At 41.3% G+C, this 23486-nt stretch overlaps 1 protein-coding gene and 1 pseudogene across 1 annotated transcript; one reads left to right on the top strand and one right to left on the bottom strand.

The window, feature by feature from the left end:
- Positions 1–210: 210 nt before the first annotated feature.
- On the bottom strand, positions 211–1452 carry LOC104657488 (annotated as a pseudogene).
- An 8819-nt stretch (positions 1453–10271) lies between these two features.
- On the top strand, positions 10272–18951 carry C10H12orf45 (chromosome 10 C12orf45 homolog). Its single transcript, XM_010357304.2, has 4 exons — positions 10272–10429; positions 12107–12193; positions 15972–16108; positions 18709–18951. Exons 1-4 carry the CDS (start codon positions 10315–10317, stop codon positions 18925–18927), a joined length of 558 nt encoding a protein of 185 aa, XP_010355606.2. The 5' UTR covers positions 10272–10314; the 3' UTR covers positions 18928–18951.
- The last annotated feature ends 4535 nt before the right edge of the window (positions 18952–23486 follow it).

Raw genomic sequence — 23486 nt, 5'->3', positions numbered from 1 at the left:
ACTGGAGCTGTTCCTATTCGGCCATCTTGCTCCGCCCCCGATGATAACTTTTATGTCTTGTCTTATTCCATTCCAGCTGCTGTAACAAATTACTATAAACTGGATGGACTACAAAAAATAGAAATTTATTTCTTTTTTTCTTTTCTTTTTTTACCTCCGAACTTTTTATTTTCCTCCTGCTCCCCAAAGGGTACTCTGTCTTCCGCTGGATTAATGCCTCAGAACTTTGGTGTCCTTCATCTCAGACAACACTTTGCCATCCACCATGGAGTTGTTGCTGTCCAGGGCATCACCAAGATTGAACTCCTCGCCATCTTCCAGCAGGCGGTGGCAGGTGGCAATCTCAGCCTCCAGCTTGACCTTGATGTTCAGCAGGGCCTCGTACTCCTGGGCCTGGCGCTGTCCCTCTGCCAGGGTCTGTGCCAGCTCTGACTCCAGGTGCAGCAGGATCCCGTTGAGTTTCTCCATCTGCAGGGTGTGGCGGGCCTCCACCTCCCTCAGGCTGTCCTCCAAGCTGACTTTCAGATTTCTCATGGAGTCCAGGTCAATATCCAAGGACTGGACTGCACATCTCAGCTCTGTGAGCGTCATCTCAGCAGCTCCAACCTTGGCAGACTGCGTGGTGACCACTTTGGTGCTCTCCTCATTCTTCTGAGACCAGTATTTGTCCAGTTCCTCTTGGTTCTTCCAAGCCAGTTCATCATATTGGTCCCAAATGTCTGCCATGATCTTGGCGAGGTCCTGAGATTTGGGGGCATCTACCTCCATGGTCAACCCAGAGCTGGCAATCTGGGCTTGTACGCCTTTTACTTCCTCTGCGTGGTTCTTCTTCATGAATAGCATCTCCTCCTTGAGAGCCTCGATCCGTCTCCAGCTGTGGCCGAGTGACACTGGTGTCATCAATGACCTTGCGGAGCCTATGGATGTCATGGGCCATGGCCAGCTCTGTCTCATACTTGACCCTAAAGTCTTCAGCAGCAAGACAGACATTGTCAATCTGCAGAACGATGCAGGCATTGTCCACAGTATTTGCAAAGATCTGAGCCCTCAGGTCCTCAATGGTCTCGAAGTAATGGCTCCAGTCTCTGCCCTGGGGTCCCTTCTTCTCCAGGTACTCCTGGATTTTGCTCTCCAGCTTCCGGTTCTTGATCTCCAGGCTCTTTGCTCTGTACAGGTAGGAGGCCAGGCAGTCATTCAGGCTTTGCATGGTCTCCTCATTCTGGATGCCTCCCATTCCTGCCAGACCCCCAACCATCCCCGTGGCCAGGCCCCCGGACCCCATGCCGCCCAACAGCTGGTCAAGCAGGATACGGAAATCCAGGAACCAGAGCCCCTGGTGCCTACATAGACGCTGACCATGCTGCTGACCGGCCAGGCACCGTAGCTGGGCGCCTGGACAGAGCCCAGGGATCGGTAGTTGTTGGAGAAGGTCGAGCGAGTGGTGAAGTTCATGGTGTCCGGGGAGGCGGGTGAGAGGACAGGACTCAGACTTTCCTGATGACCAAAAAGTAGAAATTTATTTCTTAACATTTCTGGAAGCTGGGAAGTCCAAGATCAAGACACTGGGAGATTTGGTATCTGGTGAGGAAGAGCTTGCTCTCAGGTTCATAGATGGCTCCTTCTTGCTGCATCCTCACTTGGTGGAAGGGGCAAGATTGCTCTCTGGGGCTTCTTTTATAAAGACAATAATCTATCCATGAGAGCTCTGTCCTCATGACCTAGTCACCTCTAAAGGCCCCGTCTCTTAGTACCATCACAGTGGCAGTCAGGATTTCAACCTATGAATTTTGAAAGGATAGTAGCATGTTTTATCTAAGAAAGTTCTGCCTGAATGAAGGTTACAAATATTTTCTCTTTTTTTCTAGAAGTTTTATACTTTTAGCTCAAGTTTGCCTTTCTGATCCATTTAGATTTAAATTACATTTCTGGTGTGAGGTAAGAATCAAGGTTCATTATTTTGCATATGGATCCAATTATTCCAAGACCATTTATTAAAAAGAGTACCTTTTCCCAATTATATTATCTTGATACCTATGTCAAAAATCAATTAACTATACCTGTGTAGACCGATTTCTTGGATTTCTATGCTGTTCCACTAGTCTAATAGTCTGTCTTTACACCAATACCACTCTGTTTTGACTCTTGTTATCTTTATAATATGTTTTCAAACCAGACAGTGTTATATCCTACAACTTTATTCTTCTCTGTCAGAAATGTTTTGCCTTTTCATTTTCATATAAATCAAAGTTCTTTTCATTTTCATATAAATTTTAAATCAATTTTCTCAATTTTTACAAAACAGCTTGCTGAGATTTTGACTAGACTGCATTGGGCCTATCTGTTAATTTGAGGTGAATTGACATCTTAACAGTAATGAGTTTTCTGACCCATTAACATGGTATACAACTCTATTTAGCTGTTCTTTAATTCTTCAACCAAGCTCTTACAGTTTTCACTGTAATCATCTTTCATATATTTTGATAATTCTATCCCTATGTATTTTGTTTATACTGTGAATAAAACTATTTTAATTTCCCATTGCTTGTTAGCATATAGAAAAATGGTTGATTATGTATATTGACTTCATATCATGCTACCTTCCCATATTTATTTATTAAGTCTAATATTTTTTGTATCTGGAACTTTGGAAAAAATCAATAAAACTGATAAACCTTAGGATTTTCTATATAGATGATTATCTCATTTGTGAATAAAAACAGTTATAATCCCTTCTTTCCAATCTTTATGCCTTTTATTCTTTTTCTTGCCTTATTGCAGCAGTAAAGAACTCTAGTTAATTGCTAAGTAGAGGTGGCGAGAATGGACTTCTTTGCCTTATTCTCAAAATTAGAGGAAAAATATTTATGATATTAGCTGTTGATTTCTCATAGATGTCCTTTATTGGGTTATGGAAATTCTCCTCTACTACTAGTTTGCAGAGAGCTTTTTATCATGAATAGGTATTGAATTTGGTCAAAAGTTTTTTTGCGTCTACTGAGATGGTGACATAGTTTTTTTTGCCTCAGTCTGCTATTAGGATAAATCACATTGATAGTTTTTCTAAAGTTAAAACAACCTTCCATTTCCTGGATAATTATGCTTGGTAACAATATATTATCTTTTTTATACATAAAGAAATTTATTTTACAAACTAAAGTTTTGTTAAGAATTTTTGCATCTATGATAAGGAATATTGATCTATACTTTTCCCGTAATGTCTTTGTCTGATTTTAATATCAAGCTCACCTCATAAAATGAGCTGGGAAGTGTAATCATTTCTTTTATTCTCTGGATGAGTTTATGTAGAACCTCCATTATTTCTTTCCTAAAAGTTTCCTTTAACATATCAGTGTTGTGGCTGATGTTTTCTTTCTGAGAAGATTTTCAAATATGAAATTTTTAATAGAAGATATGGGGCTATTCAGGTTACCTATATTTCTTGAATGAATTGTGGCAGTTTGTGTCTTGCATAGAATTTATACATGTCATCTAAATTAAAAATTTTTTGCTAAAATTTTTCAGAATATTCTCTTATCCTTTTGATGTGTGCTGAATTTGTAACAATATTCCTCTTTCATTTTTTTTTAACTGATAATTTGTGTCCTCTCTCTTTTTTTTTTTTTTTTTTTCCTGATTAGTCCGGATACAGTTTATCAATTTACAGATTTTTTTTCCAAATAGTCAGTTTTGGGTTTTTTAAAAATATTTTTCTATTGTGTTTATTTCTTATTTTAGTCTACTCTTTATTATTCGCTTCCTTCTACTTGCTTTGAATTTAATTTGCTCTTTTCTTTCTAGTTAATGCTGAAGCTTAGATAACTTTTTGAGATTTTCTTTTTAAATATAAGCATTTAATGCTATAAATTTTCCTCTTTGCACTGCTTTTGCTTTATCACACAAACTTTGATATTGTGTGTTTTCATTTTAATTTTGCTCAAAATATTTTATAACTTCCCCTGTATTTTTTATTTGACTCATGAGTTTTTTAGAACTGAATTATTTAATTTCCAAATATTTGGAGGTTGTCAAAATATCTTTTTGTTACTGATTTCTAGCTTAGTTAAGATCAGATAACTCTGTATTATTTAAGTTTAGTTAACATCAGATAACTCTGTATTATTTCAGTTATTTTCATGTTTTTTGACTTGTTTTATGGCCTTGCATATGATCTATGTTATTGATTGCTGTAAACAGTTCAAACAATGTATATTCTGCTGTTGCAGGGTCTGTATGTCAGTTAGGTTAAGTTGGTTGATAGTAAGTCTTCTTTATACTTACTGGTTTTATGTCTACTTGTTCTATACCAATTTCTGAGAGAAGAGTGTTGAAATCTCCAAAAGTAATATAATATTTGTCTATTTCTCCTTTTAGTACTATTAGTTTTTGCTTCTTATTTTATAAATCTCTGTTATGCCGGGCGTGGTGGCTCACGCCTGTAATCCCAGCACTTTGGGAGGCCGAGGCAGGCGGATCACGAGGTCAGGAGATCGAAACCATCCTGGCGAACACGGTGAAACCTCGTCTCTACTAAAAATACAAAAAAAATTAGCTGGGCGGGTGGCGGGCGCCTGTAGTCCCAGCTTCTCCGGAGGCTGAGGCAGGAGAATGGCGTGAACCCGGGAGGCGACTGAGCTTGCAGTGAGCGGAGATCGCGCCACTGCCCTCCAGGCTGGGAGACAGAGCGAGACTCCATCTCAAAAAAAAAAAAAAAAAAAAAAAAAAAAAGATGGCCGGGCGCGGTGGCTCAAGCCTGTAATCCCAACACTTTGGGAGGCCGAGACGGGCGGATCACACGGTCAGGAGATAGAGACCATCCTGGCGAACACAGTGAAACCCCGTCTCTACTAAAAATACAAAAAACTAGCCGGGCGAGGTGGCGGGCGCCTGTAGTCCCAGCTACCTGGGAGGCTGAGGCAGGAGAATGGCGGGAACCCGGGAGGCGGAGCTTGCAGTGAGCTGAGATCCGGCCACTGCACTCCAGCCTGCGCGACAGAGCGAGACTCCGTCTCAAAAAAAAAAAAAAAAAAAAAAGCTCTGTTATTAGGTGCAAACACAATTATTGTTATATCATCATGACAAGTGTATGTCTTTATCATTATGAAAAGTCCCTTTTTATCCTTGGTAATATTGTTTTGAAGTCTATTTTGTCTGATAGCAATATAGCTACTTCAGCTTTATTTTTGTTTAGTATTTTCATAGTTTATCTGTTTAAATCACTTCACTTTTAACCTAACCGTATCTCTCCAGTTAAAGCAAATTTCTTGCAGACAGCCGACAGTTGGGTTTTGTTTTATCTAGTCTGTCAATTTTTTTTGCTTTACGTCTTAGAATAATTGCTATGGTCTGAATATTTGTGTCCTCTCAAAGTTCATATATATGTTACAATCCTAACTGCCAAGATGATGACGTAAGACATGGGAACTTAAGGACGTGATTAGGTCATAAAGGTAGAACCCGTATGAATGGGATGATGCCCTTAATAAAGCTGCCTTGTCCCTTCTGCCATCTGAGAATGCAGCAAGAAGGGGCCATCTGTGAATCAGAGTGTGAGTCCTCACCAAAAACCAAATCTCCTTGTACTTTGGTCTTGCACTTTCAGCCTCCAGAACTGTGAGAAATAAATTTCTTTTATTTATAAGCTTCCCAGTTTATGGCATTTTGTTATAGCAGCCCAGATGAAGGAAGACACCAATTTACATCTAATGTCATTACTGAAATGGGTATAGCTTACCTGTACTATGACGTTATTTGTTTTCTATTTGTCCCAAATGTTCTTTGTTCCTCTTTGTTTTTTATGTTGCTTTCTTTTGGATTAATTGAATATATTTTATGGCTCCATTTTTTTTTTTTACTCCCAGGTTCAAGCAATTCTTCTGCCTCAGCCTCCCAAGTAGCTGGGACTACAGGTGCATGCCACCATGCCCAGCTAATTTTTTGTATTTTTAGTAGAAACAGGGTTTCACCGGGTTGCCCAGGCTGGTCTTGAATTCCTGAGCTCAGGCAATCCGCCCACCTCGGCCTCCCAAAGTGCTAGTATTACAGGCGTGAGCAACCGCGCCCGGCCTATGGCTCCATTTTATCTTCACTATTGGCTGATTAGATATCCATCTTTTTAAATTTTTTTGTAGTTGCTCTAGTATTTACAATGTAAAATTTTAACTTATCACCATCTATTTTCAAACCCTACTAAAAACACTTCACATAAAGTATAAGATCCTTACAACGTATATTTCCATTTACCACCTCCGTTTTCTGTGCTATTCTTGCCATACATTTTGCTTCTATATTTGTTATAAACCCCATGATACATATTTTTTGCTTTAAACACTCAATTATCTTTCAAAGAGATTAGAAGTAGAAAAACTATGTTTTATATTCACCTTCATATTTTACAAAACTGCTCTTTTAGTTAACAACATAATTTTCTGGAAGGGTGACTAAATTCTGCCAGTGCATTTTCTACACTATCTTGGCAAGATATGAATGTCTTCATTTCTCATTTCTAAGCTATTCTTACAAACTAGCAGTGTTGATATAGTTTGGATGTGTATCCCTGCCCAAATCTTGCACTGCACCACGTCTGGCCACCTTGCTCAGTCTTTCTTGCTCCTGCTCTGGCCTTGTGATGTGCCTGCTCCCCCTTTGCCTTCTACCATGATTGTTGGTTTCCTGAAGCCCCCACCAAGAAGCTTAGCAGATGCTAGCATCATGTTTACTCTACAATCTACAGAATGGTGAGCCAATTAACCTCTTTTATTTATAAATTTCCCAGTCTTGGCTATTTCCTTATAGCAATGCAAGAACAGCCCCATTCATTTTGCATGGCGCTGTACCTGTGGGATACTTCAGATCTCAACCAACAATTCAGAAAAGTGATTTGAGGACATTTCCAGTGGCTAGAATCCAGGTTCGTCAAGGTGGTCAATCAATAAAACAGTTAATTAACAATTATTCATTTGTTCATCTTCTTTTTGTTCTTTCATTCGTCAAACACAGATTAATCATTAACTGTGTACCTATTACAAGCTCAGTGCTGGGAATGCAAAGGATCTCTAGATTTAATAGGTTTTAACTGGAAGTAGGAGACTTAATAGGTTTTAACTGGAAGTAGGAAGATAGTGAAATAACTTTTAAAATGCATTAATCAGTGTTTTCTTCCTCAGTGCCTACTGTTATTTCTCTCATAATTCTTAAGGCCTAGCTTTTATAACTTGGTATAATATAGTGTTATTTTATTATGATGATCATAATAATGCTGCCACCAGTGAGATGGGATTATTCCCTTGACCTTGACCCCCTTCATGGGCAGGAACTGGAATGGCTCATTTCACTCAGCCTGCTGCTTGCCACTACTCATGAAAGGGAGTGTGCAAGTGAGTCAGGAACCAGAGCGAAAATATGAATGCTGGAACTGACCAGTCACTCCTCTCTGGTGAGAGCAGGCTGTGTGTGGGCTCTGGAGCAATGTCCCAGCCCCTGCCCTCATGGGTTCTTGTCTGGTGTCCAGAAAGATTCAGGTCACATGAATGGATCGAAAGGTAGTATATGTGGAGGATTTTCTTGGGCAATGGATGTGGCTCTCAATGGAATGGGGAGTTGGAAAGGGGATGGTGGGGGAAGAAGGTGATCTTTCCCTGAAGCCACACCATCTGAAGTTGACCGCATCTATCTGTAGTCTCTGCTTGTATCCCCAACACTTAGCCATTTATATTGCTCTTCCAGATGAAGTCTTTTTATGGGCACAGGATAGGGGCATGGTGGGCTAAAAAGGCAACATTTGGGTGAAAAATGGGGTCAGCTATTGTCACTTAGGGCCACAGTTCCATGCTTTAGAGTGGGGTTTAGCTGGGAGTCCAATCATTCTGTATCACCAGTGCCATTACATACATTTTACTCCTTTTCTCTTTTATTCCTTATAACATCCCCAGGAAGTATTATGTTCCTGATTCTACAGAGAAGGACAAAAGCTCAGGGAGTGATCTGCCCAAAGTCACAACTACTATATGAATAATATGACACTGGATTTAATCCACTCCAGGCTGACTCTGGAGCCTCTGCTCTGTCAGAAATAAGCAGAAAAGATTGGTCCAAGATTTCTGCTGCTTCTGCTTTGAATCCTATGTAAGAGGGGTCTGGACATACTGCAGGTGGTCAATAAAGACTTAACAAAGAGGAAAGGAAACAATAGAGTGAAAAGGCAACCTACAGAATGGGAGAAAATATTTGTAAATCATATATCCAATAAAGGGTTAATATCCAGAACATATAAAGAACTCCTATAACTCAACAACAAAAACACAAATAACCAGATTTAAAAAATGGGTAAAGGAGTTGAATAGTCATTTCTCCAAAGAAGATACATAAATGGCCAACAAGCCCATGAAAAGATGTTCAGCATCACTAAATCATTAGAGAAATGCAAATCAAAACTTCAAGATATCACTTCACACCTACTGGGATGCCCACTGTCAAAAAGAAAGAAGCAACCACACAGAAAAAGGTAATATTGACAAGGCTGTGGAGAAATCGGAACTCTTGTGCACTGTGGGAATGTAAAATGGTACAGCCACTATGAAAAACTATATGGAGTCTTCTCAAAAAGCTACAAAGTACAATTACCCTATTATCCAGTAATCTCACGTCTGGGTATGTATCCCAAAGCAGTGAAAAGCAGGGTCTCTAAGAGATATTTGTACAACCATGTTCATTGCAGCATTGTTCACAATGACCACGAGGTGGAAGCAACCCGCACACCTGCTGAGAGATCAATGGTAAGAAAATGTGAGGATCTAGAACTAGAAATACCATTTGACCCAGCCATCCCATTACTGGCTATATACCCAAAGGATTATAAATCATGCTGCTATAAAGACACATACACACGTATGTTTATTGCGGCACTATTCACAATAGCAAAGACTTGGAACCAACCCAAATGTCCATCAATGACAGACTGGATTAAGAAAATGTGGACATATACACCATGGAATACTATGTAACCATAAAAAAAGGATGAGTTCATGTCCTTTGTAGGGACAGGGATGCAGCTGGAAACCATCATTCTCAGCAAACTATCGCAAGAACAGAAAACCAAACACCGCATGTTCTCACTCATAGGTGGGAATTGAACAATGAGAACACTTGGACACAGGAAGGGGAACATCACACACCGGGGCCTGTTGTGGGGTAGGGGGAGGGGGGAGGGATAGCATTAGGAGATATATCTAATGTAAATGATGAGTTAATGGGTGCAGCACACCAACATGGCACATGTATACATATGTAACAAACCTGCACGTTGTGCACATGTACCCTAGAACTTAAAGTATAATAGAAAGAAAGAAAGAAAGAAAGAAAGAAAGAAAGAAAGAAAGAAAGAAAGAAAGAAAGAAAGAAAGAAAAAGGAAAAGAAAAGAAAATGTGGTATAGACATACAATGGCATATTATTCAGGCTTAAAAAAGAAGAGAATCCTGTTATGTGATACAACATGTCTAAACCTTGAGGGTATAATTTTAAGTGAAATTAGTCACAAAAAGACAAGTACTGTGTGATTCCACCTACATAATGTATCTGAAGTAGTCAAGCTCATAGTAACAGAAAGTAGAACGACGGTGGCCGGGCATGATGGCTCACGCCTGTAATCCCAGCACTTTGGGAGGCCAAGGTGGGTGGATCTCCTGAGGTCAGGAAACCAAGACCAGCCCAGTCAACACGGTGAAAACCCGTCTCTACACAAAAATACAAAAATAAGCCGGGCGTGGTAGTGTGCACCTGTAACCTCAGCTACTCGGGAGGTTGAGGCACCAGCCTGGGCGACAGAGCAAGGCTGTTTCAAAAAGAAAGAAAGAAAGAAAGTAGAATGGTGGTTACCAAGGGACTGGAGTAGGGGTAAATGGGTATAGTTTCAGTTTTGCATGATGAAAATGACCCAGAGGTCTGCCACCACTGAATTGTACAACTAAAAATGGTTAAGATGGTAGATTTTGTTACGTGTTTTTTCACCAATTAAAAAATAAATTTAATAAAAAAGGATAAAGAGGAGGGCAGCCTAATGTTATGCTCTTTATGCCCGAATTAGGCGAAATCGAGCCAGCTCTTTTTTTTAATGACAGAGTCCGAACCTTACTTTATTCCAGAGGTATGAATGGCCCCAGCTCCGGCGCAGCCTCCCGCTTGCACCAAGCTCACCCCGCCTCTCTCTCCGCTCCTTACTCCGCCCGCCGCAGTTTCCTCCAATCGCGGCCCTCGCCCCGCCCCCTTACCCGAGCCTCTTTCCTGCATCCGGGCCTTAGAGTGCAGGCTTGAGGGAAGCATGGAGGTCCATGACAAACCCCAGGGCAGCCCGAGTTGCTTGTCGCCCACCCGGGACTCCTCAGGAGTCCCAGTGTCCAAGGAGCTGCTGACGGCGGGAAGCGACGGCCGCGGAGGTGACGGACGGGTGACAGAGGCATGGGCCGCACACGTGCGGCGGAGGAGGCGCGGCCGGTGCAGCCCGGGGGCCGGTGACTCGCTGCCCGGGCTCCGTACCCTCGAGGGGAGCCCCGGGGACTGCTGCGGGATTCCGGCGTGCTTTGCTGGCGGCAGGGTTGGGGGCTTTGGGAAGGGCACCCGGCTGCGGGCCCGGAACGGTTTCCCCAGCTAGTGGTTCCCATTCTGCAAGGTAGTGAGCGCCCATCCTGCCAGGCGCCGCTGCTAGGCACCTACCCTGCACTGGAAGCTGGGACGCTCTCGAACTCTTTTGGAGAAGGGAGGGCTTTTGGTCTGGCTGCCCGGGTCAGAGCAGTTGGCTGGTAGGGGGAAGCGGAGTAGTAGTATGCTAACAGTCCCTTCCTCCTTTACACCCACACCGACCACCCCTTAGTGTTGCTGTCTTGTACAGGAAGACATACGTCCAGGAAATCCACACAGCATTTCAGACACTATAGGTAGACTTTAAAAGCATAAATTCGAATCCCAGCTCCACTAGTAATTAACTGGTGGAACTTAGAGTTATTTTCATTCCCTAAGCCTCAGTTTTTGCATTTGGAAAATGGAGGTAGTAGTAATGCCTGTAGAATTTTTGTGAGGAGGAGAATGCGTAAAAAGGCTTGGGCATGTTGTCAGTAAATACTAGCTTGAAGAAGGGTTTTATGAGAACCCAGAGATTACGAAGGAAGTACAATAATGATAACCAAAGCTTATGTAGTCCTTACTATGTATGCCCCAGGAACTAACTCATCTACTCCTCACAACAACCCTTTGCAGAAAATCTGTTATCTCTGTTTCATAGTTAAGGAACCTGAGACATGATTTATCATACAGGTAATTTACTTTCTGGAGATCATGTGGCTAGAAAATAGTAAAACTGGGACTTGAATTCAAGTAGTCTGGCTCCAGAGTCTGTGCTCTGATCTCGAATCCAGTAGGCCTTCAGTAGTAGGCATTCAATGGATGTTTGTTGCGCTCTGCTTTGCTGATTTGTTTTGTAACCAGAGAGTGAAGGGATTTTCTGGGTATTAGAAATAGGGTGTGCAAAACCTTGAGTTTTGTAAGTTCCCCTCTTGGAACTCTGACGGGGTAGAGGGTTGGGATGATTTGAGTAGTGAGAGATGAGGGTGAAAAGGTAGAGTGGGTGACAAAATCGCCAAAAGGCTGTTTTTCTTGGGTTGAACATCTTCAGGGAAGGGAAAATACCAGGCAAGCGTGTTTTACTAATGAAGAAACAAATGCTTGGAGATCAGGTGAGTGGCCCAGTGTTACACAACTAGGAACCATTTCTGGCTTCACTTAACCATTGTTATGCTCTGTACTGCTTCCTCCATTCTGTCATTGCAGACCCACGCTGGTCTACTGATGAATTTCTGATCCAGAAAAGTGCAGATTAGTGTGCATTTATTACCTGGCATTGGTGTTAGAGGTGAATGAGACAGATGTAAGAAAGGAGAGGTGTCTGTACATAAAGAATTAAAATGTTGTAATGGAGCTTGGAGTGCTGCTTTTAAAAAAAATCTTGGGGTGTGTGAACAGTCAAGACTTAAAGACTGGTCATGTGAGAGGCTTACTGATGGGCCTTTGCTTTTTTATGCAGTAGTAAATTAAGGGTGTTTGTGTGTCTGTATTTTCAGGTATATGGGACAGGTTGCTCATCAACTCCCAAACTAAGTCCAGGAAGACCTCCTCTCTTCAAACAGTTCGGATAGAGAGGAGTCCCTGTAAGTACCTCTTTCCCTCTCTCACGCTCTCTAATGCTGAGTTTTGTCTAATTAAGCTGTTATTTGTTGGGACGGTCTCTGCCTTCATGGTCAGGTATCAAACCACAGATAGTCCAGTGGAACAAGCCTTACTTGGGATTTACATGATAAAGTCGGTACACAGGATAGGATTTCTTACATTATTTCTCTACCTTAAGAGGGTAGCTTTTTCGTGAAAACCTGCTTGTTGGATGAATTTTGGGAAGTCAAAAACAATTGTTAATCTCCATGGCAAATTTTTTTAAAGGTTACTGAGCTTCAAACTTAATATATATGGATGGAAAACCACAACCACATCCCATTGAATTGGACACAATTATTTAAATGATAAATATTACTTAGAATACAGCATAATGGCCAATTCTCTTTATTAATTATTCTGTAGTGTTGCTGTACTGCACATTCATAAGTATGTCCCACACTCAGACTTTAAGTATTACATGAATGCCCTCTCTGTAATTCACTCAATGTTAAAAAAAAAAAGGCAAAAAAATTCAATAAAAACAATGTAAATAAGCATGAAGGTATCACATCAATAAACTAAGAAATCGTGAGTACTCTGAAAGGAGAATTTAACTAGCATTATTACTGTAGCACTAAATCTACAATAGCTAAAATGACCACATGGTGGCTGTCCATCCAAAAATGAGTTTTTGTGGACGTAGGTTTTTGTTTTGAGGGGTTCCTTACCTAGGAGTGGAATTGCAGGTATATGGAAGGTGTGAATTGTTTTTTTTAATGAAGAATAAATTGCCATTTTGCATTTCCACCAGCAAGGTATGAGAGTTTAGTCGCTGCATATCCTAACCAAAATGTGGTGTGGCCTTTTTAATTTTAACTATTCTAGTGTGGATATAGTGGTATCACGTTGTGATCTTAATTTGTTTATAATGGCTAATAATGTTGAGCATCTTTCCATGTGTCACTGTTTGTATGTCTTTGGTAAAGGGCCTGTTCAAATCTTCAGCACATTTAAAAAATCAGGTTTTTCATTGTAAACATCATTCTTGATAGTGCAGCTCTGTTGGTGATAGACTTACCAGCCCTGTGTGTCTGAGAAAGTCTTTATTTTGCTTTCAGTTTTTGGAAGATGCTTTAATGGATTTAGAATTCTAGGCTGACAGTGTGGGTTTTTGCTTTTTCATTTTTCTCCAGTACTTTAAAGACATCACTACACTTTCTTTTCAGTGGCATTGTTTCTGATGCCCGTGTCTACTGTCAATTTGTGTCATGAATATGGTGTTTCTTCTTCTTCTCTGGCTGCCTTTAAGATTGTCTTCATTACTGGTTTTTACTGATTTTATGGTGATGTGCCCTTTGTAGTTTTCTTTGTGAGTCTTGAGCTTGGGTTTGTTGAACTTACTGGATCTATGAGTTTATAATTTTTATCAAATTTGGGACATTTTTACGGATGTTGTTGCTTGCTCCTGTCTCGCCTCTCCTGAAGGGACTCCAGTTACACCTAATTTTGCCAGTTGGGGTTGTCCCACAGCTCATTCATTGTTTGCTTGGGTCTTACGTTTTGTGTGTTTCAATTTGGATAGCTTCTATTGCTGATTTCCTTGAGTTCACTATTCTTCTATATTGTCTAATCTGCTGTTAATTCTATCAAATGTTTTTTTTTTTTTTTTTGAGGCGGAGTCTCGCTCTGTCTCCCAGGCTGGAGTGCAGTGGCTGGATCTCAGCTCACTGCAAGCTCCGCCTCCCGGGTTCCCGCCATTCTCCTGCCTCAGCCTCCCGAGTAGCTGGGACTACAGGCGCCCACCACCTCGCCCGGCTAGTTTTTGTATTTTTAGTAGAGACGGGGTTTCACCGTGTTAGCCAGGATGGTCTCGATCTCCTGACCTCGTGATCCGCCCGTCTCGGCCTCCCAAAGTGCTGGGATTACAGGCTTGAGCCACCGCGCCCGGCCTATCAAATGTATTTTTTCAAGGTAGATACAGTTTCCATGTCTAGAAGTTTGAGACTGTTTATATCTTTTATTTCTTGCCTTGTGTTTGTGCTTTTCTTTTCTTCCTTGAACATACAAAGTATATTTGTAAGAGCTGTTTTAACATTCTTGTTGCTGATTCTATTGTCTGCATCATTTCTGAATCTTTATTTTTTCCCTACTCTTTATGGATTATGTTTTCCTGTTTATTTGCATGTTTGCTAATTTTTTATTAGATGCTGGACATTTTTAATATTATGGTGTCGTGTGTTGGATATTATTTAATTTAGAAGAACTACCACTGGACTAGCCTCAGCGTTCAGCATATACTCTGCTAGAGGACCGTGGAATTGTTTGGCTTCTGAGGATCAGGGTTCAGGCCACACATTTTGGTACTTGTTTTGCTCTACTTGATTCATTAGTTGGAAACAAAAGCGGGACCAGATTTTCTGTCTGTAGCAATAGATTTAAATCTAAGGACAGAAAAATACCTTTTATTTGTATTAGTAATTTCTCTTTCTGTATATCTGAAGGGGAATGAGAGCTAACATTCCCTATTGTGTAGGGCTTTATTTGTGTACATGCTTTTAGGGAGTTCTTCCAGCACCTTATTTTACAAATAGAGGTCGTCTACTTGACCTTGGCCGCTATTTTCTTTTCTTCTTCCTTACGCTGGACGTTTTAGTCATCTGTTATGTAGCCATAGCAGTTACGTAAGTTCTGAGAGCTTGTTATATGCATGGTTATGTGCTGGGCCTCTTCTGAGAGAGAAAATGAATATTCTTGTTTGTTGACTGCTCTGTATTTGGCACAGTGACTGACAGTTATCACTCCCTTTTTATAGATTAGTACACTGAGGTTTCAAGTGGTAGAATTAAATGTATTAATTAGGATTCTTGGTTGCAAATGGCTAAAATCCAGCTCAGACTGCCTTAAGCAGAAAAAGAAATTATGTTGGCTCTTTTTATTGAGGGAAAAAGTACTCCAGGTGCAGTAATTTCAGGTGCATCTGGATCCAGGTGCTCAGTGTCCTCAGAGGTCAGCCACTCTGTCTCTTAGTTCTGCTTTCCTAGGCATTGGGCTAATCTAGAGCATACTCTTCCCCCACGTGTGGCGAGTTGCCAGTTTATCAGCAGCTTCAACCTTATATTCAGCCAACTCAGTCATTCACTCAGAAAGATTCCCCTCTCAACAGTTCAACAAAAGGTCCCGAGTAATCTCTTATTGGTCCGACTAGAGCAGCGTGTCACTGTGATACCACTAAAGCACGGTACAGTGGCCAAGGATGTGGAGGATGTAGGCATGGGGTAAGGGGCAAGAGTGACCAAGAGTGACACCAGCTTAAAAGGAAAGCAAGGGTTATATTAGCAGAAGAAGGGGAACAGATGTTGGGTAGGCAGAAATAACCACTACTTAATTAACTGGCCTAGGGTAATTCAGATAGAGGTAAAACTAGGATTCTGTACATACCTAGTCAGTCTTACCCTAAAGCCTCAGAAACTGGTGCTCTTAACTGTTAAGTCACATCGCCTCCCTATTTAGTTACTATTCATTGAATGCCAGCCTTCTAGGAGTTTACAGTCCTGGGGATATATGAGAAACAAAACATTTGAGAAACAATTAATTGCTGGATTGTGTAGTCCTACTGCTTTATTCAGAAGAGGATGGAGGGTTTTTAAATGAAGGGAACTAAAAGATATGTAATTATGGTTGCTATTATTAATACTCAATTCAGAAGTGTTTATAGGAAATCCTAGGTTTCAGAATTTACTGGCATAAATGTTGATATGCTGTATTTACTTTCCACAGTATTGGACCAGGTGCAGACCTTTCTCCCACAGATGGCACGGGCAAATGAAAAGCTAAGAAAAGAAATGGCAGCTGCACCACCTGGTCGTTTCAATATTGAAAACATTGATGGGCCTCATGGTAAAGTTATACAAATGGTAATTATGCTTTGTTTTCATATGGTGAAATTACTATTCTGCTTGTCACCTAAGAAGAAGAGAACTTTTCCATTTTATTTTCAAGTTTTCATTTTCCTGGTGTTAACTCATGTTGCCAATGTTGTATAGGTACATAGTCATTTTATGATTTAGTCATATGATGTCACAGGAAGGTTTTTTTTTTTTTCTAAGTCAAATGCTATATTTGTTATTCTGAAGCATTAATCTACTCAATGTCCTAACTGGATTTTTTTTTCTGTCCAAGCCCCAAAAGAGGTAATCATAGTCTGATTTATTGAGTATGCACAAATAAATGATGTGTAGAAGAGAGCAATTGATTACATAAGCTATGTGTAAAAATGTTCTCTCAGTTTATACTCATATCTTGTTTCTGCACTGGAATTCCCTTTGTAATATCTGTGTCTGGACAGAGCTGAGACAATTGTTAATAATATCTAATTCATTAGCCAATCTGGTCAGTTCTCCCTCCAGGATATATCCCAAATCTAACCACTTTGTACAACCTCTGCTGTTCCTTTGGACCTTTCTTGGCCCAGGTAATTATGGTCTCTCCTTTGGAGTATTGCAGCAATTTCTTAAGAGGTTTTTCTGCATTCACTGTTTCTTCCCCGGGGTCTGTTCTTCACACAGTTTGGGACCTGGGGGCTTCCCATCACGTTTCAAATAAATTAAGTCCTTCAAGGGGCCCATATGATCCTGCCTGCAGTTCTCTTATCTCAGAGGTTCCCAACCCCCAGGCTGTGGACTGGTACTGGTCTGTGGCCTGTTAGGAAGCAGGTTGCACAGCAGAAGGTGAGTGGTGGGTGAGCACGCATTACCACCTGAGTTCTGCCTCCTGTCAGATCAGCAGCAGCATTAGATTCTCAAAGGAGCGCGAACCCTATTATGAACTGTGCATGTAAGGAATCTAGGTTGTGTGCTCCTTATGAGATTCTAATGCCTGATGATCTGAGGTGGAACAGTTTCATTCCAAAAACATCCCTGCCAAGATCCGTGGAAGAATTTTCCACAAAACCGGTCCCTGGTGTCAAAGAGATTGGGCACTGCTGCTCTGTCTGACCTTATCTCCTACATAGTCCTCTTCATTTACTGCCCTCTAGTACCAGTCTCACTGTGCCTGATCTTCTCCCCTGTGGTTTTCTCAGGTAGAATGCTTTTCCCTAGATTTCTCCATTTCGACTCCCTCTGTCTCTTTTCAGTTGTCACCTGATCGAGAGGTCTTCCCCGATAGCTCTATTATTATTTTATCCTGCTTTATTTTTCCATATTTTCACAATCCTACATTATGTTTTATATGTATTTGTTTATTGCCTTTCTTTCGCCTCTGGAACAAGAGTCAACAAATGTTTCTGTAAGAGGCCAGATAGTAAATACATTAGGTTCTGTGGGGCTTACTGTCAACGCTGCTGTCATAGTGTGAAAGCAGCCGTTGACAATACATACATGAATAAGCAAGGGGAAAACATTTTATTGGGGGAAAAAAACTCCAGGGGTGGTGATTTCAGGTGCACCTGGATCCGGGTGCTCAGTGTCCTCAGAGGTCAGCCGCTCTGTCTCTTGGTTCTGCTTCCTAGTGTTGGCCTAATCTAGAGCATGCTCTTCCCCCACCTGTGGCAGTTCGCCAGTTTATCAGCAGCTTCAGCCTTAGATTCAGCAACTCAGAAAGATTTCTCTCTCAACAGTTCCAACGGAAGGCCCTGAGTGATCTCTTACTGGCTCAATTAGAGCAGTGTGTCACTGTGTATGGGTGCTGAAATGAGAATTTCATATAATTTTCACCTTTTGTGAATAGCAGTGTTTTAATTTCTTCCCCCCAACCACTTAAAAATAGAAAAAACATTCCTACTTTGTGAGCTGAACAAAAGTAGGCAGTGGGCAGGATTTGGCCTGCAGGTTGTAATTTACTAGTCTCTGTCTGAAAATGTAAATTTCACCAAAGCAAGGGGTTTGTTTTGATTTTTTTGTTGTTGTTGAGTCTCTGGTACCTAGTGTAGTGCCTAACTCATGTTAGTATTTGCAGAATGAATGTTGTTGAATGTTTAGGGTATATAGAATTAGGCCGTAGCAGATATTTTAGACACTTATCATAAATTTAAATCATCATTATGACAGATCCTGGCAACTAAAAGTATAAAAGAGCCATGTTGTATAAAAAATGTTTCTTATCCTTGTGGCCTGGTGTGCTGTCTCACACCTGTAATTGCAACATTTTGGGAGGGCAAGGCAGTGGATCATTTGAGGTCAGGAGTTCAAGACCAACCTGGCCAACAGGGTGAAATCCCATCTCTACTAAAAATATAAAAATTAGCTGGATGTGGTGGGGCACACCTGTAGTCCCAGCTACTTAGGAGGCTGAAAGGTGCAAGAATCACTTAAGCCCAGGAGGCGGAGGTGGCAGTGAGCTGAGATCACGCCACTGCACTCCAGTCTGGGCAGCAGAGCAAAACTGTCTCAAAACAAAAATTCTTATCCTTTATGTTTCAATATTTTTGCTGAGTATTGGTTATTCTCAATATTGTTTTATTATGACTTTTTAAGGAATTGCTCTGAAATAGATTTCCTGCCCACACTTTTTGCAGGATGTGGCTTTGTTTGAGATGAATCAGTCGGATTCAAAAGAAGCGGACAGTTCAGAAGAGAGTTCACAAGACAGTTCAGAGAACAGTTCAGAATCAGAGGACGAAGATGACAGCATCACATCTGAAGTCACCGTAGATAACATTAAGCTTCCCAATTCTGAAGGTGGAAAAGGCAAGATTGAAGTTTTGGACAGTCCAGCAAGTAAAAAAAAGAAATAGTCAAATAAATGATCTGAAAAGAAACAGGTGACATATGTCTGCAAATTCTGTGAAAAAGAATGATTCACTGACTCTTGCTTTTCAGGCACCTATAGTGCTTTTATGTGTTAAAAACTTTAGACAAATTAAATTTGACAGAGTTTATTTGATCAAAGAATGATTCATGAGTTAGGTAGCATTGTAAACTGAAAGGGGTTCAGAGACCTCCACTCTACAGCATGGAAAGTGTGCTTCTATCAGCTGAACACAGAAGTAGAGTACAGAAATAACTTGATGGGTTACAGCTAGGTGTTTGCCTAAATAAGGCAAAGAGGAGACCTAAGGCTGCCTGATGTCCCATAGGTATGGTCTGATCTAAGGAGATCTAAGGCTTCCTCGTCTGATGGGCTGAGGCTTGGCTGTTTGTGATTGGCTGAACTTGGCGATTTGCTATAAAAATACACTCCTGAGTTAGGTTTTGGTGTGTTCATGATTGCAGTTAGTAATGGCCTCCTGCTTATTTAAGTTTCCTTTTTGTCAGTCTCTGGATCTTGAAGAGATTGACCAAAACCTTAGGCGTTGATGTCACTCTCCATCACCATTATAATGGACTTGTTTGGTCTCAGGATGGAATTCACAAGTCATGATGTCAGGTCAGTAAGACCATGTAGCGCATAATGGATGGCTGTATAAAAGTGCTTAAGACTCTTGAGAGGGTATCACACACCAAAGAGACTATTACGATGACTTTCAGGAGAATAATACCAAGAAACTGAAGTGGACTCCTTGACAGGAGCCCCTATGAACCATACTCATCAAAATCAAACAAGTCAAAGTTCAGGCAATGTAGACGGTTCACAGTATTTGAGACCAGTTAATCATGGTATTTGTTTGGGAAGTGGTGGTGATTAAGGACTGTGGTTGCTGTAAATGGTCTTATTTAAAGAGGTAGCCATTTTTTGTCATTAGCCTTATAACAAAAGTCATAGGAATCTGGAGACCCCCTGGAAGAAACATAAAGACTAGAAAACCTTGGAAAAGCCCAGCTTGTCATCCACCATTTGGGGTGCCTGCAAACTAACTGTTAGCTCTTCTTGCAAACATCATGTATTCTGTTCCCTTGAGAAATGTCTTTCATGCATATGGTGGCAGTGTCCAAAGAAACAACAGTATCAGTTACATTATTGTATTGAATTTTCTGTAGTAGCAAAATCTGGAAAAATAGATACAACATTCAGTTTTGTTTAGCGCCACACATAACTCCCAACATGAGCGAAGAGGAGATCTAAGGCTGCATGATATCCCATTGAGTACTTTTGTTAAATACTTTCAGAGGGTGACTTCTACCCCAGGAGGTCTGATTGGCCATAAAATAAGATTTTTCCTTATCTGTGCATTAGTTTTAAATTCCATATGACTAGCACCCAACCACCACAAAGAGTGAGTCCCCAGGAGCCCCACTGCAATCTTTCCTCAGTGGAAACTAGCTTATCTTTTTTTTTTTGAGATGGAGTCTTGCTCTGACGCCCAGGCTGGAGTGCAGTGGCGCAATCTTGGCTCCCTGCAAGCTCTGCCTCCCAGGTTCACGCCATTCTCCTGCCTCAGTCTCCTGAGTAGCTGGGACTACAGGTGCCCGCCACCATGCCTGGATAATTTTTGTGTGTGTGTGTGTGTGTGTGTTTTTAGTAGAGATGGGGTTTCACTGTGTTAGCCAGGATGGTCTCAATCTCCTGACCTCGTGATCCACCTGCCTTGGCCTCCCAAAGTGCTGGGATTACAGGCATGAGCCACTGCGCCTGGCTGGAAACTAGCTTATCTTTATTTTCATCTATTCCAAGGTTGGTGCTAATTTCAATTGCTGAGCATTTTAGACTCTGATAATAGGAGGTATTTGTGGGGACTTTCCGGGAAGCTATTTGGAAGGCAGGATTGAACCATGCCAAACAGCAAGATCCTAACCAGTGGGGAGCAAAATGGAATAAGCATATTTTCTGTAGACCAATACAGGCAGACCCTCAGACTGGAAAAGAGGGCTACCTAGTACTATTTGAGCATGAGTCAGTTCAGTTCATCCACTGGTACATCTGTATAGTTCCTGAACAAGATCTAGGAGGAAACTGACTTTTTTATAGTTCCTCTCCTTCTAAAAAGATATTTTATGTTTCATTATTTTCTTTTCTTTTTTTTTTTTTTTTAACTTTCAGGTTCAGAGGTACCTGTGGAGGTTTGTTATATAGACAAATTGTGTATTGTGGGGGTTTGGCGTACAGATTATTTCGTCACCTGGTGATAAGCATAGTGCCCAATAGGTAATTTTAAATCCGTGCCCTTCTCCCACACTCCGTCCTCAAGTGGGCCCTGGTGTCTGTTCCCTTCTTTGCGTCCATGTGTACTCAACGTTTAGCTCCCACTAATAAGTGAGAACATGTGGTATTTTTCTTTTCCTGTGTTGGTTGCTTAGGTCCTGATTATCTTTTTTAGTTTTCTGCCTTGATGATCTGCCTGATATTGTCAGTGGGGCGTTAAAGTCTCCCAGTATTATCTAAATCTCTCTGTAGGTCTCTGAATGCTTGCTTTATGAATCTAGGTGTTTCTGTGTTGGGTGCATATATGTTTTGGATAGTTAGGTCTTGTTGAATTAAGCCCTTTACCATTGTGTAATGCCCTTCTTCGTCTTTTTTTTTTTTTCTTTGTAAAATATGTTTTGTCTGAAATTAAAATAGCGACCCCTGCCTTTTTCTTTCGGTTTGCTTGGTAGATTTTTCTCCATCCCTTTACTTTGAGCCTCTGGGTGGCATTACACGTGAGGTGGGTCTCTTGAAGATAGCAATACCATTGGGTTTTGCTTCTTTATCCAACTTGCCACACTGTTTCTTTTGATTGGGGCATTTAGCCCATTTACATTCAAGGTTAGTATTGATATGTGTGGATTTGATCCTGTCATATTGTTAGCTGGTTACTATGCAGACTTGTCTGTGTGGTTGCTTTATCGTGTTACTAATCTGTGTACTTACGTGTGTCTTTGTAGTGGCTGGTAACCCAGTCTTTCCTTCGTATAGTTAGCACTCCCTTCCAAAACTCTTGTAAGGCAGGTCTGATGTTAACAAATTCCCTTAGCATTTGCCTGTCTGAAAAGGATCTTATTTCTCTTTTGCTTATGAAGCTTAGTTTGGTCAGATATGAATTCTTGGTTGAAAATTATTTTCTTTTTTTTTTTTTTTGAGACGGAGTCTCGCTCTGTCACCCAAGCTGGAGTGCACTGGCCAGATCTCAGCTCACTGCAAGCTCCGCCTCCCAGGTTCACGCCATTCTCCTGCCTCAGCCTCCCGAGTAGCTGGGACTACAGGCGCCCGCCACCTCGCCCGGCTAGTTTTTTGTATTTTTTAGTAGAGACGGGGTTTCACCGTGTTAGCCAGGATGGTCTCGATCTCCTGACCTTGTGATCCGCCCGCCTCGGCCTCCCAAAGTGCTGGGATTACAGGCTTGAGCCACCGCGCCCGGCCGAAAATTATTTTCTTTTTTTTTTTTTTTTTTTTTGAGGCAGAGTCTCACTCTGTCGCCGGGGCTGGAGTGCAGTGGCCGGATCTTAGCACACTGCAAGCTCCGCCTCCCGGGTTTACGCCATTCTCCTGCCTCAGCCTCCCGAGTAGCTGGGACCACAGGCGCCTGCCACTTCGCCCGGCTAGTTTTTGTATTTTTAGTAGATACGGGGTTTCACCGTGTTAGCCAGGATGGTCTCGATCTCCTGACCTCGTGATCCACCCGTCTCGGCCTCCCAAAGTGCTGGGATTACAGGCTTGAGCCACCGCGCCCGGCAAAATTATTTTCTTTAAGAATACTGACTATAGGCCCCTGATCTCTTCTGGCTTGTAGAGTTTCTGCTGACAGTTCTGCTGTTAGCCTGATGGGGTTCCCTTTGTAGGTGACTTGCCCCTTCTCTCTTGCTGCTTTTAGCATTTTTTCTTTCATTTCCACCTTGGAGGATCTGATGACTATGTGTTTCGGGTTGGTCTACTTGTATAGTATTTCACAAGGGTTTTCTGCATTTCTTGAATTTGAATGTTGGCCTCTCTAGCAAGGTTGGGGAAATTTTCATCGGTGATATCCTGAAATATGTTTTCAAAGTTGGCTTGGTTTCTCTCCCTTTCAGTCACAGCAGCGAGTCATAGATTGGGTCTCTTTACATAACCCCATATTTCTCAGAAGTTTTGTCCATTCTTGTTTATTGTTTTTTTTCTCCAAGTTATTTCAGAGAGCCAGTCTTCAAGCTGTGAGATTCCTGCCTCAGCTTGGTCAATTCTGCTGTTAATACTTGTGATTGCATTATGCAATTCTTTTAGTGTGTTTTTCAACTCTATCAGATCAGTTTGGTTCTTTCTTATAATGGCCATTTTGTTTATTAGCTTCTGTATTGTTTTATTGTAACCCTTAGATTCCACAGATTGGGTTTTGACTTTATCCTGTATGTTGATGATCTTCATTCCTGTCTCTATTCTGAATTTTATTTCTGCCATTTCAGCCATCTCAGCCTGATTAAGAACCATTGCTGGGGAACTAGTGTAGTTGTTTGAAGGTAAGAA

Source organism: Rhinopithecus roxellana, chromosome 10, assembly GCF_007565055.1.
Source record: "Rhinopithecus roxellana isolate Shanxi Qingling chromosome 10, ASM756505v1, whole genome shotgun sequence".
Classification (NCBI taxonomy): Eukaryota; Metazoa; Chordata; class Mammalia; order Primates; family Cercopithecidae; genus Rhinopithecus; species Rhinopithecus roxellana.
Note: the sequence above shows the minus strand (reverse complement) of the source record. Positions and strands in the feature narration are given on the sequence as shown.